This window comes from Sinocyclocheilus rhinocerous, unplaced genomic scaffold, assembly GCF_001515625.1.
Source record: "Sinocyclocheilus rhinocerous isolate Xijiao unplaced genomic scaffold, SAMN03320098_v1.1 scaffold226, whole genome shotgun sequence".
NCBI lineage: Eukaryota > Metazoa > Chordata > Actinopteri > Cypriniformes > Cyprinidae > Sinocyclocheilus > Sinocyclocheilus rhinocerous.
The window spans coordinates 1,415,434-1,436,079 of NW_015631726.1; the positions used below are offsets into that span (position 1 = coordinate 1,415,434).

The following is a 20,646-nucleotide window of genomic DNA, read 5'->3' on the forward strand; positions in this document are numbered from 1 at the left end:
TCTGTCTCTCTCTCTCTCGCTCTCCCTACCGTTAGGTAACTTGTGCATTGTTTTACTTACTTGTTTTTGACATATTCGACCGAACTACAAACTTTCCAGTGATGTCTGTGAGAAAGGTATATTCACTCGACAAGCTCGTGCATCTGCGCCGCCGCGCGCTCAATCCACTCAGCGTGCTTTGTTAATCAGCTCGCGCACATCAGCTATACAGGCGTTAATACTGAATGTTTAATATTATATTCATTGCATACATATACTTCGTAGTAGACATCCTTAACTCCTTTCTGCTGTCTGTTGTTCTGTTGTCTGTGTTTCTTTGTCTGAATATGGCGCTTATCACATGCTGTGTGGTATCGGCGTTTGGTATCGGGGCATTTTAACAGTACGAGTACAGGAGACCAGTATCGGTGCATCCCTACTCACAAGTCTTGTCTCAAACAATCATAGAGAATGGGAGTTTTGTGGCAGAGGGAAACAAAATATATAAATCGGAATGTAATATTGTGTAATTTGTTAAAAAAGCCAGAGATATTACAGCTTCTTTTGATGGAATGTTCTTCTCAGGGAACTTTATATTATTTATTGTATTGTATATATATTTATAATAGAAAGTTTTTATTTATAATGCAAGCAAACAAAATCTTTATATTTGCCTTGAGTATTTTGTTGTGCATCTCCTAAGTATTTAATATGAGAATATTTCCCTGCACACTGCTGTAGATGACAAAATTCCTTATATTTGTTTAATATAATACATTCATATTTCTGTGGAAATCAATAAGATTTTGCCAGCTACAGCAGTAACACAGGATTTTTCTCCTCCTTTCTGTATAGTATAGTATATCTGTGTCCTACTTTTTGCAACCATAAAGGTATCTCAGTAAAAACTAAAATGCAAATTTAAAAAGAAATTGAAAGAAAATTAATACTTTATTGAGTAAGGATGCCTTTCCACTGATCAAATTGACATTAAAGACATTTAAAATGTTACAAAAGTTTTATATTTCAAATAAGTACTGTTCTTTTGAATGTTCTATTGATATAAGAATCCTGAAAAAAATCAGTTGCCACAAAAATTAAGCAGCACAACTGCTTTCAACATTAGTAATAATAATAAATGTTGCTTGAGTGCCAAATCAGCATATTAGAATGATTTCTGAACTCAAAGTAAGGTAAGGCTATAACGCATTTCATGCACAATGGTAATTCAAAGTGTTTAACATAAAACAGAATTAAAATAATCATAAAATAATCACAACAGATGCATTAGAAATAAAAAAAAAAATGTAACATTAAAAACATAAAAAATATTGAAAACAAATAAAAAACAGTGCAATCAATCGTACATAGTGCTGACAGACAAGACAAAGCAGGTTACTTTTGGTATGAAACAAAGTCTCAGCTTTCAAATTTTGTCTTTTTTTTTTTATTTGAACAATAAATACAGTTTTGTGGCTCTTTAATGTGTCATTACAGATAGTAGTGCCTCAGTTCAAGTGGCAGATGAACTGATCACCTCTTCCTCTTAAATAGTTATCGCACGAAATAAACATGAATGAACATAAGAAGGTATCTTGTTTCAACTGCGGAAAGATGTCAATACACACCATTTTTCAAGTTTACATCCACCGACATTGATCTACTCTCCTGTCTGGTTTGTTTGTCGAACAAAATGGCTTGGTCAGATCGCCTGTCAATCAAACTCCTGGCTAAGGGTCAATTGCATGTCCAAATTGGGCGATTAAACTAGCAATCTGAAATAGTCCAATTTGCAAGATATGAACTAGCAATTCTGGCAATTGCAAGTTTATATCCCGCAATTCTGACTTATTTTCTTGCAGTCAAATTCTGAGGGAAAAAGTCAGCTCACAATTCTGATATTTCCTTATAATACTGAGTTTCTCTCACAACTCTGACTTTATAACTCACAATTGCATTTTATAAAGTTAAAACTGTGAGACAAACTCACAATTCTGGGGGGAAAAGTAGGAATTGTGACTTTAATTGTTTATTTCATGCAGTTCTGACTTTTTAACTTAGAATTGTGAGTTTATATTAGGGCTGAACGATTTTGGAAAATAATCAAATTGCGATTTTTTTTACCAATATTGCGATTGCAATTTAATATGCCCTGTTTTATTTATTTTCTTTTTCTGCTGATGGCCCGCGCTCGACTTGAAGCAGCGATGGGTGTGTGTCATCAAAGTACTGCGAGAGCTATAAGAGAGCGCGGACGTCTCCTTATGCTTTCTCTCGCCTTACTTTGATGTCATACACCGATCTGATCTTCAAGTCGAACACCCCTCTTTACTCTCGCGTGTCACGTGACCGTGTAATCGCAGCCTCTGCGATTGAAAAATCGCGTTATTTCATATCGCGATATTATCGCAAATGCAATTAATCGTTCAGCCCTAGTTTATATCACACCATTTTAAGGAAAAAGTCAGAATTGGAAGATGTAAACTTGGGGAAAAAAAGTCAGAATAGTGAGATAAGTCATAATTACCTTTTATTATTGTTTTATTCAGTGGTGGAAACAAGCTTCCATACATTTGGGGGAAAAGGACCTAATAATATTAAAGCATTTGCAGATTATGACCTCGTTTACACAGTGAAACTCACTTAGTATGCAAAACTATCAGATAAGCAAGAGGTTAAGGCCTAGGACAAATCCGAAGAGAATCTGTTTTGCAAGTAGTATGTGACGGCCCCTCGTCGGATCATTCGTCCCTGTTGGCTGGTAGGGAGAAGAGAGGTGGAAATGAAATAAAGTGGAGAGGGATGCATGTTGAGATTAAGCTTCAGCACAGATAACACCTGGGGGGCAATTAAGAGGTCCACTGGTCCATAAAATTTCATTTGGATTCATGAGCCACCCCCAACCCCCAAACAAGCCCACAGTCTCTTCACACTCCCATAGGATGTAAATTATTTTGTTTTGGTGCGGCGCACAGCTTCTAATCTCAAAAAGTGAAAATCCAATAATGCCAAAGTGTCTCATACGCAGACGCCACATACATGTGCGTGTGTGTTACCCATACTGATAAAGGGGAGGTGTGCATTCATCACCTCCAGCAAAATAAGACACTCCATGCGGTTAAAGAGTGATATCAGTAAGCTAAAACCTCTCAGCAACTGCATCCATCTCGCAGTTGACAAATCAGACACAGATGCCAGAGGTAAAAGGGATCCAATGAATCACAGATCGATGGAGATGTGAAAATTAGTCCTCGGAGGTGCTCCAGCTGTTCCTGTCCACATAACCGAAGCAATCAAGAATGGTGGCGCTAAGCACTAGAGCTAACCAGATCTCATCGATTGGAAGAAAGCAGTGCGCTTCTTTGCTCGGATCACATCAACAAAACAAATCGAGCTTATGCAGGACAAATCCATCTAAATTTGCCTACTAGTACACAGCTGTGCTGTTCCGAAGCTCAGTAAGCTGCCTTACTATGTGTCATTGCAACTTAATTATGCTGCCTCCTAAGACACAGAAGGCAATGTCAGAATGGAAAGCAACAAGCTGAAAAAAAATGCAAGATTAGTGGTTGCCAATATGGGTTTTTCCCATGGTTGTTGCCGATACTGACAATCAGCCAAGCAGACATTACTGTTTCAAAATGGCCACATACTGGCCTGGTCTATATATAAGGCAAATACACTACCAATGAAAACTTTGGGGTCAGTAAGATTTTTTAAAGTACATTTATTCAACAAGGATGCATTCAATTGATCCAAAATGACAGTAAAGATTTCCGTTTCTAATAAACGTCGTTCTTTTGAAAAAAAGTATCATGGTTTTCACAAAAATATTAAGCAGAACAGATGCTTTACAAAATAATAAGAAGAAATATTTCTTGAGCACCAAATCAGCATATGAGGATGATTTCTGAAGGGCCATGTGACACTGAAGACTGGAGTAATGATGCTAAAAATTCAGCTTTGCCATCACAAGAAAATATAGTTTTTCAGAATATATTAAAATAGAAAGCAGTTATTTTAAATTGTAATAATTTTTCACAATATTACTGTTTTTACTTTATTTTTGCTTAAATTAATGAAACCTTGGTGAGCATAAGAAACTTGTTACCGACAAGAAAACAATCTTACCGACCTCAAACTTTTGAACACTAGTAAATCAATATTTATTTTAAGAGCATAAGAGACTTATTTCAAAAACAACAATATTCATTCATTCATTTTAACCTTTGGAACCATTTAATATTAAAGTAATATATTAAACTGTAATAGTATTTTACAATATTAATTTGTTACTGTATTTTTGATCAATTAATGTAAGTTCTTTCAAAATTTTAAAAATATATTTAAATAAATGTAATTTCTTTCAAAATCTTTTAAAAATATTAAAAATATATTTATTTTTTTACATTTGGAACAATTCAGTATCAAGAAAGGAATAAATTATATTAAATAGTAATAATAATTCACAATACTACTGCTTTTTACTATATTTTTGATCAAATTAAATGCAGCCTTGAGCACAAGAGACTAAAAACATTTTACCGTCCCAACCTTTTACATGCTAGTGAATAAACATTTAATTAAAAAAAATATTAAATATATAATATTTTATATTTTGTTTAAAAAGATTGACTAGTTTACCTAATATTTGAGTGCTATGTATTTTTATGCTTTAAGCTTACCAACATGTTACACATCACCAAACTCTACTGAAATCAACGAGTCGAGTCGAGTTTCGTGTGAAGTGCTGTTTGTGATGTGTATCTGTCCATGTAGAGCATTCCAAATCAGTCACTTATGAGGTTCTGTGACAGTTAGGATGCTGCTTATGTAGCTCACTAGAGCTACCGGTTCTGTCTCGCTTGTAGTTGCTACCCTCACGGTCCCTCAAGAAGCAGCTTTTCAGATCTGAAAAGCATTAAAGATTACTGCTGGTACAGCAGGGATGTGCCAGTCAATTCATACAACACATTACAGCGAAGGCTCTGCCCACAGCAGTTCCCCCATAGCCCCACTGCTCCGATTCCAGACCGCAAGGAGTGAAAGTGATTGATTATGTCTGACAGGAGTGGATTGCTTCTGTGCAGTGCTTCTATGACAGAGCTGATGCTTCACTTCACCATTGACTAACGAAGCATAAATCTGCTGATGCTTTATGCGCTTCCAATGTACAGCACAGCACTAGTCAATCAATGTACAAAGGGCAGACAGACAAAAAGAGACGCAGAGACGCATGCAGAGAACTCTCGGGATGAGCATTCGCGCATCTGGGTTCACTGCCAATCTTGGGGAAATAGAGTTCATTAAAGGTGCCATAGAACGCATTGATACAATATTTTTAATTGTTCTCTGATATTTACGTAGAAGGTATGTGGCTTAGGTAAGGGCAAAAAATCTCCAGAAACAGTTTTACATGTCCATTTACAACCCTATGATTTGTCCCTAGAATGAAATAGTCTGTTTTAACCTTATTTGGAAGGGTCACGAATAATAATGTTGAGCTCTGCTCTGACTGGCTGTTTCACAGCGCGGCTCAATGTTGAGCTCTGCTCTGATTGGATTTGCGATCGCAAGTGCTCTGTGTAAACTACAGCGGCAATACTTACCACACATTTTACAAGATCAGATGCTTGTCAGTGGTGCTCAGGATCTGTAAATCATTCGCCATCATCCTCAGTCACCTCTCCTTACTCTGTTTATGTGGTAAGTGAAAACTTATGTACTGTAATGTAGCAGGCTACCGCTAGCAAGCAGCTAACCATGTCCCTTTAGTGGCTCCCGTTATTTAATTAGAACGCACGTTATTTGTTTTCCGTGCCTTTCTGAATACAGACACCAACCCATCCCTGCACATCACATCCCCTGCACATCTCCTTACTCTGTTTATGTGGTAAGTGAAATCTTATGTACTGTAATGTAACAGGCTACTGCTAGCAAGCAGCTAACCATGTCCCTTTAGTGGCTCGCGTTATTTTATTAGAATGTGCATTATTTGTTTTCTGTGCCTTTCTGAATACAGACACCAACCCATCCCTACACATCACATCCCCTGCACAGCCTGGAACATAACATTTATTTCCATGATCTGCCACTTTCGCTATTATCCTCGCTTGTTTTTTACAGTCGGTGTTATGTTTTGATTCGCCTATTTTTCAGTGGTCTTTTGCATGCACTCGATTTACATAAGGAGGAACCAATGGTGTTTGAGGCTCACGGTATGACATTTCCATGTACAGAACTGTTATTATTCAACTATGCTAAGGTAAATACAGTTTTCCATTCTATGGCACCTTTAAGATAAAGGGCATGTGGGAGGAAGTGAAGCAGAAGTTCCCAAACATCTCGACACCTGGTACACACCATGGCTCAGTTACAAGTTACAAAATATGCACATTTAAAATGAATGAATAAAACACCATCACATAACTGGGCTGAGAAGTATATATGATGGTATACCATTCAACAAGAGAAATGTGTCAACCTGTAGAGATTTTGCAACATCTTTTCTTTTGTAGCGTTGAGTTGCAGTAACAAGCAGATATATTGACTTTTATCCATTTAATAGTATTTGTTTTATTGTTGGATGCTAGATGTATTCATTCATGACAAATACTATTTTTTTGGGTTTTGTTCATAACATTTCAAATTAAAATTAATAATTAAATAAATATCAAATGAAATTAAATGAAGTACTGAAATGAAGTAATTTGTAAAGTTATTATTTTGCTGTATATACATACATTATATATATATATATATATATGTGTGTGTGTGTGTGTGTGTATATATATATATATATATATATATATATATATATATATATATATATATATATATATATATATATATATATATATATATATATATATATATATATATATATATATATATATATATATATATATATATATATATATATATATATATATATATATATATATATATATATATATATATATATATATATATATATATATATATATATATATATATATATATATATATATATATATATATATATATATATATATATATATATATATATATATATATATATATATATATATATATATATATATATATATATATATATATATATATATATATATATATGTGTGTGTGTGTGTATGTGTAATATAAAAAAAATTTAAGTTTATGGAAAATAAATTAATACTTGCATTCAGCAAGGATGCATTAAATTCATGAAAAGTACATACAGTGATAATTTTATACATCCTGAAAATAATGCATCACGGTTTCACAAAAAACATTAAGCAGCAACAACTTGTTTGAATATTGATAATAATAATGATAATTAACAAATAAAAGCATAAGACATTTTATTCAAAAACATTAAGAACAGCCTATCAAATTGTTAAAAAAAAAACATGATGAAACTATATCTATCTACCTTTACATACTGTATATATATTAGGGCTGCACGATAAATCGCATGCGATATTTAATGCGCATCTTGTCAGTAAAGCCATTCGGTAATCAGCGGTAAATCTCCATCACGTGCGGGCTTTCACATGGAGCAGCATTCAAAAACATAAAAAAAAATATCTAAACTTAAAATCTAAATCAAACATTTTTGACAGGTAGTGTTACAGTTATGCTGTACCATCCAGCCTGATTGGGTTTATTTTAACAGTGTTGTTTAAAGAAATATCAATCTGATCTCCAACCAAACCTTCAGGTGATTGGTGAGAGAATGTAAGGTCAAGTACTCACAGGACACTTTGGGATGCGCCTCGTTCAACCAAAATCTTGACCACCGCTATTTGACCGTTCCTCACGGCGTCGTGCAGTGGAGAGTCGTTCTGATAGCCTGGAGTGTTCAACAGCGCCCCCTGCTGGAGCAGTTCCTCCACCACTCCCAGGTGACCCAGATTACAAGCCTCATGCTGCAAAAACAAAAACACAAATACAATACATAATTGCCTTAGTAGCAGATATAACAATGTTCTGTCATATCATGAAGGATTATAAGAGCAATAGCATTATTATAATAGTTTGGACCTAATAATTCCCCAGCATCAACAGCTCGACTAAGGCCTTTAAACTACACCTGTGGAATTTATGACTGAGGGGAAATGCAGTTATATATTCACAGAGATTTTTCTTTAAGAAACTAAGAACATGTTGTGGTTCATTATTATTCAGTTGTTTCATAGAAGATTTATGATTCAGCTGTTAAGAATCCCCATTCCTAATTCTCAGTAGCCTACTGTAATGTGAAAGAAATAATGATACATTATTTAAACCGTAAAGTACATTTATAACATACAATTTCAAGCATAAGGAACCTGATCTAGGGTCACACTTGTAGGGATCACTGAATATTTCTCAGTGTATGTTTTCTTATTAAAGTACATTTTTGCAGAGGCACAAACCATAGAGTCTTGGCTAAAAAAAAAAAGTACAGTACCGGTACTGTTCAGGAAGGAAAGACACAGTTCACTGTAAACACACTGACCTTTCGTCTATATGTGGTAAGTATTGCCTATAACATTATATGGGGTAAGTTGTCACATTAACCTGCTATTAAAAAGTTTACTGAAACATTGAAGCAAAATTTAAACAGCAAAATAATTTAAAAATAAAATAAAAATATTACATAAAATTACCAAAGCATTGTTTGGCCAACAAATACTGAAAATGATTACAATTAACAAATTCATATCCTTTAACGTGTGACAACTTGCCACAACCTCACAAAAAAACATTGTCCTAAGCACACAGTTCAAACTTTCAGCAAATATTGTGGTGTTCACCCAACAGCTTGCAAAAAAAATATGATCATTTTAATTGTGATGATAGTTTAGAGCAGTGGTTTCCAAAGCAGGTGCCACGGCACCCGGTGACAACTGGCTAGGGGTGCCGCAGAATCTTAGCTTTTTTTCCTATTTAAATAACCTAAAATACTATCGTACCATATAACCTTTTACAGCATATATTTTAAAAATAGGCTATATCAAAACACCAACATATGAGCATGTCCAAACGAAAATAAATCGTGAAAAAAAGAAGAAGAAAAAAACACTGATATATTTCATACTTATTTAAAGTTTAATTATGTATTTACCGCCAAATAGGACTGTTCTCAGGAGAGAATCGCCCCTTCCGCTCAGCTCTGCCCTTTGTACTGGTGCGCACTCAATTTTATATTTCACGCAGTGATTGACAGGACACGAAATTCGTGTTGCTGCTAATAGAAGGTGTTGACCGTTTTACCGGTGTGAAGTCGCAACACCGGTTATGTCACTTGCCCACCGTCATTTTGATTTTTTATAGTAATAAAAATCATTTAGTTTACTAAAATTAAAACTGAATGCGGCTGCTCAATGAAGCGTGCCGAATGACAGTCGCATCACAGATCAGATTTAATTTATCATGTGAGGAGAAGCTGACAAAGAAGAGTGAAGTGAGACAGACAAGACGATGGCAGAAGAGTTTCAAAACGACATGCAAAAGCGCCCGTTTTAAAAATATTTGGGATTTTGAAAAGCCTGTTGACTTCTGCCATTTATCTAAGGTGATATTGGAAGTTTTTTTAAACATTCGTTTCTTATTTATTTGGTTCCACAGTTTTTGCTGATTTAAATTTATTTAAACTGCATATATTTTTTTTATTTTACAAAAAGTATGCCGTGTTTCGAATCTTTCTTATTCATTTTGCTAATAAACGTAGCGTTTCTTATTTATTTGGTTCCACAGTGTTTACTGATCTTCAGTTTTGTATAAGCTACCTAAACTTTGTGTAAGTTATTTGTTATTTTATATTAGGCATAATATGTTCTACATTGTATTTTGTTGTTGCTTGAATTGAATTCAAGCCGAATTGCTGCTAATTTGAAAGTGAAAGTAAAATGCGCACGGCGCTTTTAAGCTATTTAAAAGCGAAGGAAAGTAAGGAAAAGAGGGAAAACTCAAACGAACTAAAAACAAACAACTGCTTGACGCAGAATTGGCGCTAATTTGAAAATGTAAGTAAAATGCGCAGGGCGCTTTTACAAGTTATTTAAAACGGAAGGAAAGCAAGGAAAAGAGGGAACGCCCCGCCCCCACGGTGATACCGGTATTACCGGTGTTGTCACACGTCGATTAACCGGTGGGAAAATTTCCTCACCGTCAGGTTTGAACAAATCAAATGAGAAAAAAATATAATTTGAGTTGTTTATTATTATTTAAAGAGTTAAGTATCAATCTTTAAATGTGTTTTGTTCCAATGATTCCCACATACAGTATATGGTTAAAATCAGTCTGTTGACATGTGTCATCCAGTTGTAAAAGACAGATGGTTCATTTGAATGGGTTGTTTCACCTCATATTATGTCTGTTGTGATGCATTCATAATAAATTCATGCTGCTGTTTATGCTTCATTTGTTGTTTGCTCATCTGGATTTAATTTCATATATGTACTCATGTGCGTTTAGTTTAATTGGGTTGGGGTGCCGTGAAAAAAAAAAAACACTACAAAGGGATGCCATGCTTTCAAAAAGTTTGGGAACCACTGGTTTAGATGACAGAACTAAATATACTTACTGTAATAAAATTAAACATCATAAAATATATTATAAAAAACAACCAATAAAATAAAATAAACTTGGGAGTAGAAATTTTGACTCAAAACCTTATAGTTCTGAGATACAAGTTGTGACAACTTGTGCTCCGGTCATAATAGTAGTGCTTGTACTGAATTTATTTTATGCTGATTTATTTTATACCTTTCTTTGGAATTTTGTCACTTATAAAATACTGCACTGACAGTAAGTGTACAAGCGTATTCATGTGGCAAAAGATGCAAAATTTGCACTACTAGTGTTCATATTTCATTTTACCATTTCCGAGTGCAAAAAGCTACATTGATCTTACATTTCATCAGCTAAATAGAACACAAGACAGAGGATTTAAACAAATAAAAATATACAGGACATTTGAAAAATTTTAAAATATTTGAAAAATGATAATGGTAAAATCTATAATAACCATTAGGACAGTTGCGTATTCAGTGAACATACAGTATTCTGTTAGGATAACATACATTACTGTACATACAAGGAAAAGCTTTCCAACCATTTTCAGCCCAGACAACCTCGAACAAAAGACAAGGCTGTTATGTGTAAAAGATTTATGTTGGATTGTGTGTGAATTCTCTTCTCTCACCAGTGGTGTCCAGCCTGCATTGTCCTTCAGGTTGGGGTCGGCTCCCTGAGCAAGGAGCTTACGGACCTCCTCCACATCCCCCTGTACAGAAGACCAGGGTCAAAAGGTCTGTGGTAGCAGATATTGATCAATCAGACTCAAACACTGACCTAGCATCAATCATTAAGTGGTCAAAGTGACTCGCTGCTGGAATACTAACGAAGAACAGTCTCAGATACAAGCAAACCAGTACAGTAAAAAAAATTTGATTTAAACTGCTGGTAAGTGACAATCAAATTGGTCACAAGGGCAGGAGGAACAAAATCATATAACGCAGCTTTATAATGTGTATAGTTACAATAGCAATACAAAGGCTTATAGACTTTCCAGAATATAAGTCACATTTTTTTATTTTTTTTGGACTTGTTTTACCTTTTGGGTTTCAGTTTTATATCTCCACCCATTCAACTTTTGCACAGTTTGTGCTTGTTAAGCATGCCAAGTTTATTAATTTAGCGCATTTCCCACACTCCGGTAATTCAGTTTTGCTTTAAAAGTTGTTTATAATGAATGCCACTAGAATTTAGGTTTATTTTATACTTATATTTTTTATTCTTGTTTTGTATAACATTAAATTTGAAGGATTTTTGTGAAGCAAGGGGAACTAAAATACATGCATTTAGTGTTTACAAAATTTGTAAGTACTTTCTTTACCAGTATTTTACATTATTTCTCAACGTAATAATAAAATATTTACACTGATGTGACTTGTCTTTTTTTCTCTCAACAATGCAACTTTGACCCAGGTGAAACTTTTTTCCAGAAAATACGGTAAAAATATGGATTCACTGATATTTAAACTCTAATACATTAGACAATAATTATTTTCAAGTCATGGCCAAAAAGTCATAAATAGCAGATATTAAAAGTTATTGTATTTATACTATTTCTTAAAAAAAAAATAAAAAATAAAAAATTTAAACATTTTAAATGCTAATTAATTAATTAGTTAATTTAGGCATCACATTATTACAATTTTAGTATGAAAAAATGTATAGTTATTTTGAAATTTGCTAATATTATATTTAACAGTTTTATTATATTTTAATTTTAAGTGAGCATTAGATGACAGAAAAACAGCATAAACAAAGCATGCACAAAATATGCAATTATCAAATATCAGTCAATACAGACTACCAGGTTTAAAAAAAAAAAAAAACAATATGGAACCAATGTATTTTGTGTATTCCTACTGTACTTATCTACTTTAAAAGGGAGAACAAAACATTTTCCATGTCTTGACTTCAAAGGCTGTCTTGAAACTCTATTTTAGCACAAACTGATGTTATTTTGCCAACATGCAGATATAAGTGAACACAGACCTTTATGGCAGCTAAATGCAGTGGCGTTTCTCCATTGTGGTTCCTCTTCATGTAAGCAGGATTTGCCTGTTTGTGTCTCACACTTGAAGACTTCCTCCCAAGGTCAGGGGTAGCTGGTGTGATTTGGTTCATATTCTGCTTCTCATTGGACTGTCTGGATGTTCTCAGACTCTGAGAGCAGTCTTCAGTTGAAGCAGTTCTTTCTCGAAATGATCTCTTCTTCCATCCTGAAGTTGTTCTGGGTTGTTTTGGCATTCTCTGTGGATCATCACTGTCCCGATCCTCTCTGGTTCTCTTACACACACTGGCAAGGGAAGGCTGAGGAGGCCCTGGAGTGTTTTCATTGGATTCTTGTGGGATATCAGTGACAGGCTCAACCTGTTGATCGTAACATGGTGAACTCAAAGCTGCAGAGCTTTGCTTCTCAGTGCCTTCAACTTCCAAATTGCTTGGGATGCTTTTTTGGGGACTGGGAATTTGATTCGGTTCTTGGTGGACAGCCTTATGAGTTTCCTCAGGCTGGCTGCAAGGGAAATGGAAAAAAACTCTCTTACTGGACCTCCTGTTGTCATCTCCAGAGCTCACTTTCTCGTCCTCTTCATTCTTGTTGTCTCTAGAACCTTCTTTTCCAAAGGCCCACTGCTGATTGATAGCCTCCAGCTTCAGCCTCTTACATTCTTGCATAGTCTGAGTCCATGTTTTAGGCCTTTGACCAACACGGGTTTGTTTGCAGGTTTGGCTGATCCTTTTTTTCTTTATTTTCTTATTTGCCTTCCCCCGTGGAGGGGAGGATGACCCAGACTCCTGGGAGGAAGAGGTGAAGTTGAAGACGGACAGGTCCTTGGAAGAAAGTGACATATCGGCTTTCTTTCCCTGGACTTCATTTGATTTGTTTGAGTCAACAGGTTTCTCAATGCAACAGCGTACTTTACGACTCTTTGGGCTAAACCATATTTTGATGTTCTTCTTATTCTTAGGGATAAAGCTCTCATCCGACTTCATGGTATCGGTGACCATGCCTAAACAAAGAGAATCACATTTGACCATCAAATAAAAAGAAGTCATCTCAGAAAGCGAAACATAAAAAAAAAGACATAAAAGGACATAATAACTTAAAAACAACTCTTCAAAAAAACTAAAGAAAAAGAAAATATATATTTTAAAAAATTGATTTAATTTTAAGTCAAACTTTTAGGCGGTGTTACAGTGCTCAATAAATAAATAATAATATAATAAATAGATGTAATTAGGAAACTATGGCTTTTGAAAGATTATATAGTAAATATATAGTTTATTTTTAATACATACAAAATATATAATATAAATGAAACATAAATGAATAATAATATATAAATAGTAATAATAAAAATTACAGTTGTGGCCAAAATTGTGAGAACAGTTGACAGATCTGAAAATATTGACCTTTTTTTTTTATCCAAAACATGATTTCATTTCATAATGTTCATGAAACATGCAGATGGTTGCTCTGAGCACAACAAGTGAGTCGTACTGTTTTTATCTGCTATACAGTCTAAAGTGTCACATGATCCTTCAGAAACCATTCTAATATAAGAAAGCATATAGCTTTCTTGTGTTAGGTTATCACAAATATTTTACTCTGGTGCGCACCAAACAAATGGACCGAGACCGCTAAGAGCGTGTTCACACTTGTAGTTTGGTTCGTTTGGTTAATCTGGTCCGGCCCAAAAAGGAAAATTATACATTTGGTCTTGGTCCGCTTAGCGTTCACATTGGCATTTTTGACAGCGAACCTAAAGACACCGAACCTAAAGGCATAGTGATACGTTCACAACTTGATTGGTCGGCTTGAATGACGTGTATATCGTGACGGGACTCACCGAAAACCCCAAACAAAAGATGCGTTAAACTTAAACACACCTAATGCCGTCTGCTGGACTAAGCGCGCTCATTCTTGCGTGTACATATAATTTTATCTTCACCACCTGCAAAGTCACAAGGAGCTCATAAAAGGCACTTTACCTCATCGTTGTTCCACGTTTGCCCTCTGCTCATTTTGTTTTGGTTACACCGTGTCGTCAAATCATGTCGCATAGCGTCGCATCTTGTCATTACTTCCCGTTTTTGGTTAGTTTAGAAGTATTTGGTCCGTTTTGCGTTCATATATCATTCGAACCGCACCAGAGTTTGTTTGGTGCGCACCAGAGTTCGGATGGCAGCGTTCACACATGCTCAAATGAACCGCACTAACAGAGCAATCGAACTCTGGTCTCTTGGTTTTAATCGAACCAAACATGACAAGTGTGAACGCACCCTAAAAAGATGGGTCTCGGTCCGCTTCCAAACGGACTCTGGTGCAGTTCGAATGATATATGAACGCAACACGGACTAAATACTTCTAAACGAACCAAAAACAGGAAGTAATGACAATGTGCAACGCTGTGCGACATGATTTGACGACGCGGTGTAACCAAAACAAAATGAGCAGAAGGCAAACGTGGAGCAACAATAGGGCCTTTCGCACCATGGAAACCTTTTCATAGTACCAGAACTAATTGTGGAACTACGCAATATGGTTTTTGAAAGTGATACTTCTGTTAACCAAGGTACCTTTTAAATGATCAAAATTAAAGTGAAACCATAATAAATGAGCAAAGTACAACCGTTTGAAATAATGGCTTTGTAACTCAATCTGTATTTGTAAAGAAAAGCCCCATTTTGAGCAGCCAATAGTGCAACACTGCAAGATCATTCTTTAAAAAAAGCACTGTAATGTATTAATTTATTACTAAAGTATCCTTTCTTATTATCTTTCTTATTATGCAGTTAAAAAGGTTGTGCTACTTAATGAAGTGTAGAAACTGCAACACAAAATCTTTGTTTTGAGTATTGAGCACACTCACATTTGTGAAGTCGAATTTTGACTTCAAAAGGGCTGTGAAGACAGTGCAGTTAAAAAGGTTGTGCTACTTAATGAAGTGTAGAAACTGCAACACAAAATCTTTGTTTTGAGTATTGAGCACACTCACATTTGTGAAGTCGAATTTTGACTTCAAAAGGGCTGTGAAGAAACAGCTTTCCCTATATGCTCATCAGTCTATTGTTCATTTGAGAGATAAAGGCTATCGCATGTACCACCTCCTTGAAAGAAGAAAGCAAACTGTATTTAACCAGGACAGAGAGTGAAGTTGACAGCCCAGATGCACAACACTGCAGAAGACAAGAACTTCAGAGTCTCTAGCTTGAGAAACAGACTCCTCACTGATGCTCAGCTGGCAGCTTCAATGAACAACACACACCAAACACCAGTTTCATCTGCAACACTGAAGAGAAGACTCTGAGGCGCTGGCCTTTTAAGAAGAGTTTCAAAGATAAAACCACATCTGAAGCTGGCAAATGTGAAGAAAAGGGTAGAATGGGGAAAATAACTTAAAAACTGGATGGTAAATGATTAGAAAGGAGTATTATGGGAAGCTGAATGCAAGTTTGAGATGCTGAAAGTCAATGAAAAGGGCCCTAACAAGCCAAAAACACCTGTATAGGAAGTGCTGCAGAAAGCGTGAGATTAATCATTATATGAATATCTAGTAAACTTTTAGTATTCTTCTAAACTGACTGCTGAGATGCGCCTGCTTACAGGGTTGCCAAGTTTTCAAAACAAATCCCGCCCAATTTCTACTCAAAGCTCTACTCTAGCTTTAAAAATCGCGTTCCGGGGGGTAAAATATACGTTTTTTTGGCGGGGTTACCCTGGTAAAATATCGCATAAATATTCGGCTAAATTCACATTATTGGGGTCGCTTCAATCCGCGGACATGAAAAGCAACTGGGGCAAGTTAACAGTGTTAAAGTAGCCTAATTCCGAGGGAAAACTGCGAACTTGGCAACACTGCCTGATTTGCTGTCACTGTTGCACATAGATGATACTTTAATGAAAAGTAACTAAAATAAAACAGGTTAACTCGCATTAATTTCATTGCGATTGCATATTTTATTAAATACAGTTCATTTGACATATTCATGTCATAGACCAGAAAACGCTGCAATTTATAAATAAGCTACGGATTCTGATAAGCATTATGCGAATCAATCAAATCAATGGCACCGACAAACATTTCTAATTTACTTTACCTGCAAAGTATATGTTCAAGGCACACCGGCTCTCTCATAAGGGATGAGCTGCAAAATTAAACCAAAATGACTTGGACTGGGCAGTTTTTGGCGTATTCAGACGTCAGAACCAGGATGTCTGATCTGCTTTCATTATGAAACTAAGCTTAGCTGCCATTAAACACAGCAAAAAAGCGCCTCTCTAGTCCTGGTTCATGTCACAGGGTTTGACCATATGTCAGAATTATCTTTCTTGATCCATAATAACAAAGCAAGAGAGCGATCACAGTATTTCTTACAGACTCGTTTTGAACTTACAGACCTGTTTTGAAGTTCACGGCACGCCATGAACGCGGGAAGCGAAGGGGAGGAGCTTAGCGAACTTTCACTCTGATTGGTCAACTGGGGCTTTGACGTGCAGCGCTTTACTTATATTTACACAAATATAGAAGTTCAATATAAAGCATCCGAAATGTTTTAGAATAAAAACTTCTATGCATGATATATTTTATCCTATATGTACTGTAAGTCATACATGGATAAAGATAAAATATTATTTTATCCAATAACTTTTAGATGGAAAAATTATTAGCTTGTTTTTCTTTTATCACAATATTGCAATTAAGTGAATATATGGGTTAATACATAACTGCATAATTTCTATTACTACTATTTTAAAAAAAGGGAATTTTGTTAACAAATAAAATCTAAATATTTTATAAAAGCATGATGTCTGGATAATTTTCAGTTATTAGATTTAACTACCATGGGTCGTGTGTAATTGATTTATTTTACAATAGTACAATAGTGATTTTAATCATTTTCATTTTCATTTACCCTATACCTATTTCAGTCCAGAAATTTGTAAAATTTGCTTTTAAAATATGTCTGTAAAGTGTAGTGGAGATATTTAGCTTTAAAATGCTACTGTGTGAGGGGTTAAAAGGGTGGATGGATGGATGGATGGATGGATAGGGAAAAGACAGAACATGCCTGAAATGCAGTCTGAACATTGGATAGTTCATCATTTCCACAGCGCTCAATTTTCTATGCAAAGAAATTGCATATCTCAACTCATGACATAAAGAACCAATTGCACTACATTCAATAAGACAAACGCTCAACAACTGCATTTGAAAAATAGCTTTAATGTAAAAATAAGCTTGGTACATTTTTAAAAGAGGAACTGTGCCTTGAAGCAGACAGAGGAAAGGGCCGATGAAATATTTAGTACATTCTTGCACAAGAGATGTGCCTTCAGAGAAAATATTAATGAGAGTGAAGATGTGCAGACATTGAAGAATCATTTATATCTTGGAGCCAAAAAGGTCTTTGTGATTTATATCAACCCCAGACCAGAGCTGCATCGATGCAGCCAGCAGTTTAAGAGCATGGACTCTTCACTCTGCATACATATTTAATTCTGTATTGAGTAAATTATTTATGTTTTGCTTAATATATAATATATATATAACAATTTAGTAAATAAATTTAGTAAATAAATGACTTAATTTTCTTTGATAAGCAGCAGAGTTGTTTGATGACAAATGAAAGACTAATGGATTGCATCAAACTATGTAAACTAATGTAGACTTTCTGCATATTAACCCCCTTTAAGGTGATACAAATAGCAACAAACTTCAATAAGAAGTTCCTTTAATGTTGAGCAATATTTGAACCCAAGTTTGGAAGAGCAGAAAGAGTTCATTAACACCTAATTATTCATATACATCCTTAATAATTATCCATAAGGTATTTGGCGACTTTATTATTTAATACAAAATAGATTTTTTTTTGTCTTTCATAAAAATCACAACACCAAAATATGATATAGCCTATAAAAGATTCCCTATGTATTAAATTTATATCTTTTTGAGGTTAATTAAATCCCATAATGTGCAAGTATTTCATCAGTCCAAAGCATTGTACGAGTCTAGACTGTCAATGTCCGTTCCTTCAGTGACTTCCTGTTCGTCTGTGTCCGTCTTCCCCATGGCAAAGTTAATGAAAACCTAAAGAGACAAGTCAAGACAATCGTTTAGTCACCACATCACCACCTTTGTGTCTCTTTTCATTTCTTTCCTTCCTGGCCACTAAACATTCAAGAACTACTCACTTGTTTACTCTTTAATTTGTATTTTGGTCTGTTCCTCACACATCGACTTCAAAAGGTATACAATATAGTGTAAGGACTACTTTTATGTGTCTGTTAAATCTTGACAAATCACTATGAACTGTAGTTGTATGGAAAAGAGCTGTGTGAAAATTCTTCAAACAAATAGATCTCCCTTTGTGTTCCACAGAACAACAGCATGAGGGTAAATAAATAATGACCAAAAACATCTTATGCATCTTACCTCATCCAGAGTGGTCTGGCTGACTGAGAAGTGTTTGATTTGCAGTACAGCCTTGTTGGACTCTAACAGACCAAAGATTGAAGCCACACCACCGGGAGCAACAGGCACGTGGTACTCCACCATATTTGAGTGATGATCCTTTATGAACAGAACATGGACAATGTTAACTTTTAAAATCCACTTTAAGTGCTCACTGCTCACATCATAAATTTGTAAGATTGTCTTCCCCCTTAGGGCTACTAATAATGTAAGTAAGTTTTTTTTTTGTCCCAAAAACAGGCATAATTCAGTTTTTATGACCATTTCCACACTCTGACCCATGAACCTGCTGTTTTAAGTTTGCTGCTGTGCCTTCAAGGCTTTTCAGTAAACATCCTATTTCTATTTGAAATGAGATATGGCATATTGCCGTCAAGTCGATACACCGCACTTTTCAATAACTTGAACTTTTCAATAACTTGAACTTCATTATGATGTGCTCTGTTTCTCACCTTCAGGCACGTGCTGGGGAAATTCTGCTGCATGAAGTTACTGATCATATCTACATCGCAGGAGGCTTCAGCTAAGTACATCTTCACCGTGAATCCTTTACCAAACCTGTCAGAAGTACAGAGATTATGTTATCACCAGGAACAAAATTATGAAGTGTCTGCAGGAGATATCAGGCTCTAGAGCAACAATACGTGTGGAAAACAAAAGGAGACGTGAGAACCATGAAAAATAATTGGTAGGAGGAAACACAGGATACAGAAAGATAAACCACTGACCTGTTTTTGATGTGCTGTAGGGAGCCGAGGCATCTGAACTGTCCTTTTACCATTATAGCCAGACGGGTGCAAAGGGCCTCACACTCCTCCATGCTGTAGGACACAAATACATACTGCTGAAACTCTCCGTTCAACTTTCTCAAACCCATCAAAACTGAGAAAAACTTTCTGTAGAAACGCACCATACTTATTACAAACAGCATAAGATATACATAGCGTCTTAGTATATAATATATCACTGTCTTCAAACTTCAGATCTTTTTAAAATCTATTTGCAGTTTCAGGCAATTCATCGTAAAGCCAGTAGTTAAAGTTTGTCTTAAACTTTCATTGTATCTAGTTTCCACAGATAACTGAATACAGAAGCCCACTATAAAGGAAAAATAAAACAAAAAAAGTAATACAAATTCTAGGACTGTCAAATACATAAAAAAGAAGAAGAAGAAAAAAACTATATATATACAGTGGGTACGGAAAGTATTCAGACCCCCTATTTTTTAATGTCAAAAGAATGGTTAAAGGTAATATGTTTATATATACTACTATATACATACATACATATACTGTATATACTTAAAGATGTTTTTTTTTTTTTTTATTAAAAAAATTCTGCATTTGTTATAATATGTAATGTTTAATCTTCATACAGTTTTGTGAAATACAAATGCATTTGAATAGAATTTGAAAGATATTTCTTCAATACATATATCTAACATCTAAAAGAGGGTTCCTTAGCAGTGGTGTATAAAGTACCTGAAGCCATACTCAAGTAAAAGTACAGATATCTTACCAGAAAATGACTTTGGTAGAAGTTGAAGTCACTGTTTAGAATATTACTTGAGTAAAAGTCTTAAAGTATGTGATATTTATTGTACTTAAGTACGAAAAGTATTTTTTTAAATCTTAAACGTACTTAAGTA

The 20,646-nt window shown here is 35.0% G+C and overlaps 2 protein-coding genes across 4 annotated transcripts in view; both read right to left on the minus strand.

Moving 5' to 3' along the window:
- bard1 (BRCA1 associated RING domain 1) overlaps positions 1 to 16,996 on the minus strand; it is a 30,419-nt gene extending 13,423 nt beyond the window's left edge. For 2 of the 3 annotated variants that reach the window (XM_016554746.1, XM_016554744.1), the window contains exons 1-5: positions 16,925 to 16,989; positions 16,624 to 16,671; positions 12,514 to 13,532; positions 11,153 to 11,233; positions 7,717 to 7,889 (exon numbers count right to left, since the gene is read on the minus strand). In XM_016554746.1, the coding sequence (XP_016410232.1) occupies positions 7,717 to 7,889; positions 11,153 to 11,233; positions 12,514 to 13,530 (1,271 nt within the window). In that variant the 5' untranslated portion in view covers positions 13,531 to 13,532; positions 16,624 to 16,671; positions 16,925 to 16,989. Of the gene's footprint in view, positions 1 to 7,716; positions 7,890 to 11,152; positions 11,234 to 12,513; positions 13,533 to 16,623; positions 16,672 to 16,924 lie in introns of all 3 variants that reach the window. The other variant, XM_016554745.1, reaches the window with a different exon arrangement.
- A 1,442-nt stretch (positions 16,997 to 18,438) lies between these two features.
- Positions 18,439 to 20,646, minus strand: part of LOC107741931 (uncharacterized) — a 69,096-nt gene continuing 66,888 nt past the window's right edge. Inside the window, exons 68-71 of the mRNA XM_016554750.1 lie at positions 19,727 to 19,819; positions 19,451 to 19,556; positions 18,960 to 19,097; positions 18,439 to 18,614 (exon numbers count right to left, since the gene is read on the minus strand). Coding sequence (XP_016410236.1) covers positions 18,513 to 18,614; positions 18,960 to 19,097; positions 19,451 to 19,556; positions 19,727 to 19,819 — 439 coding nt within the window. The 3' untranslated portion in view covers positions 18,439 to 18,512. The remainder of the gene's footprint in view (positions 18,615 to 18,959; positions 19,098 to 19,450; positions 19,557 to 19,726; positions 19,820 to 20,646) is intronic.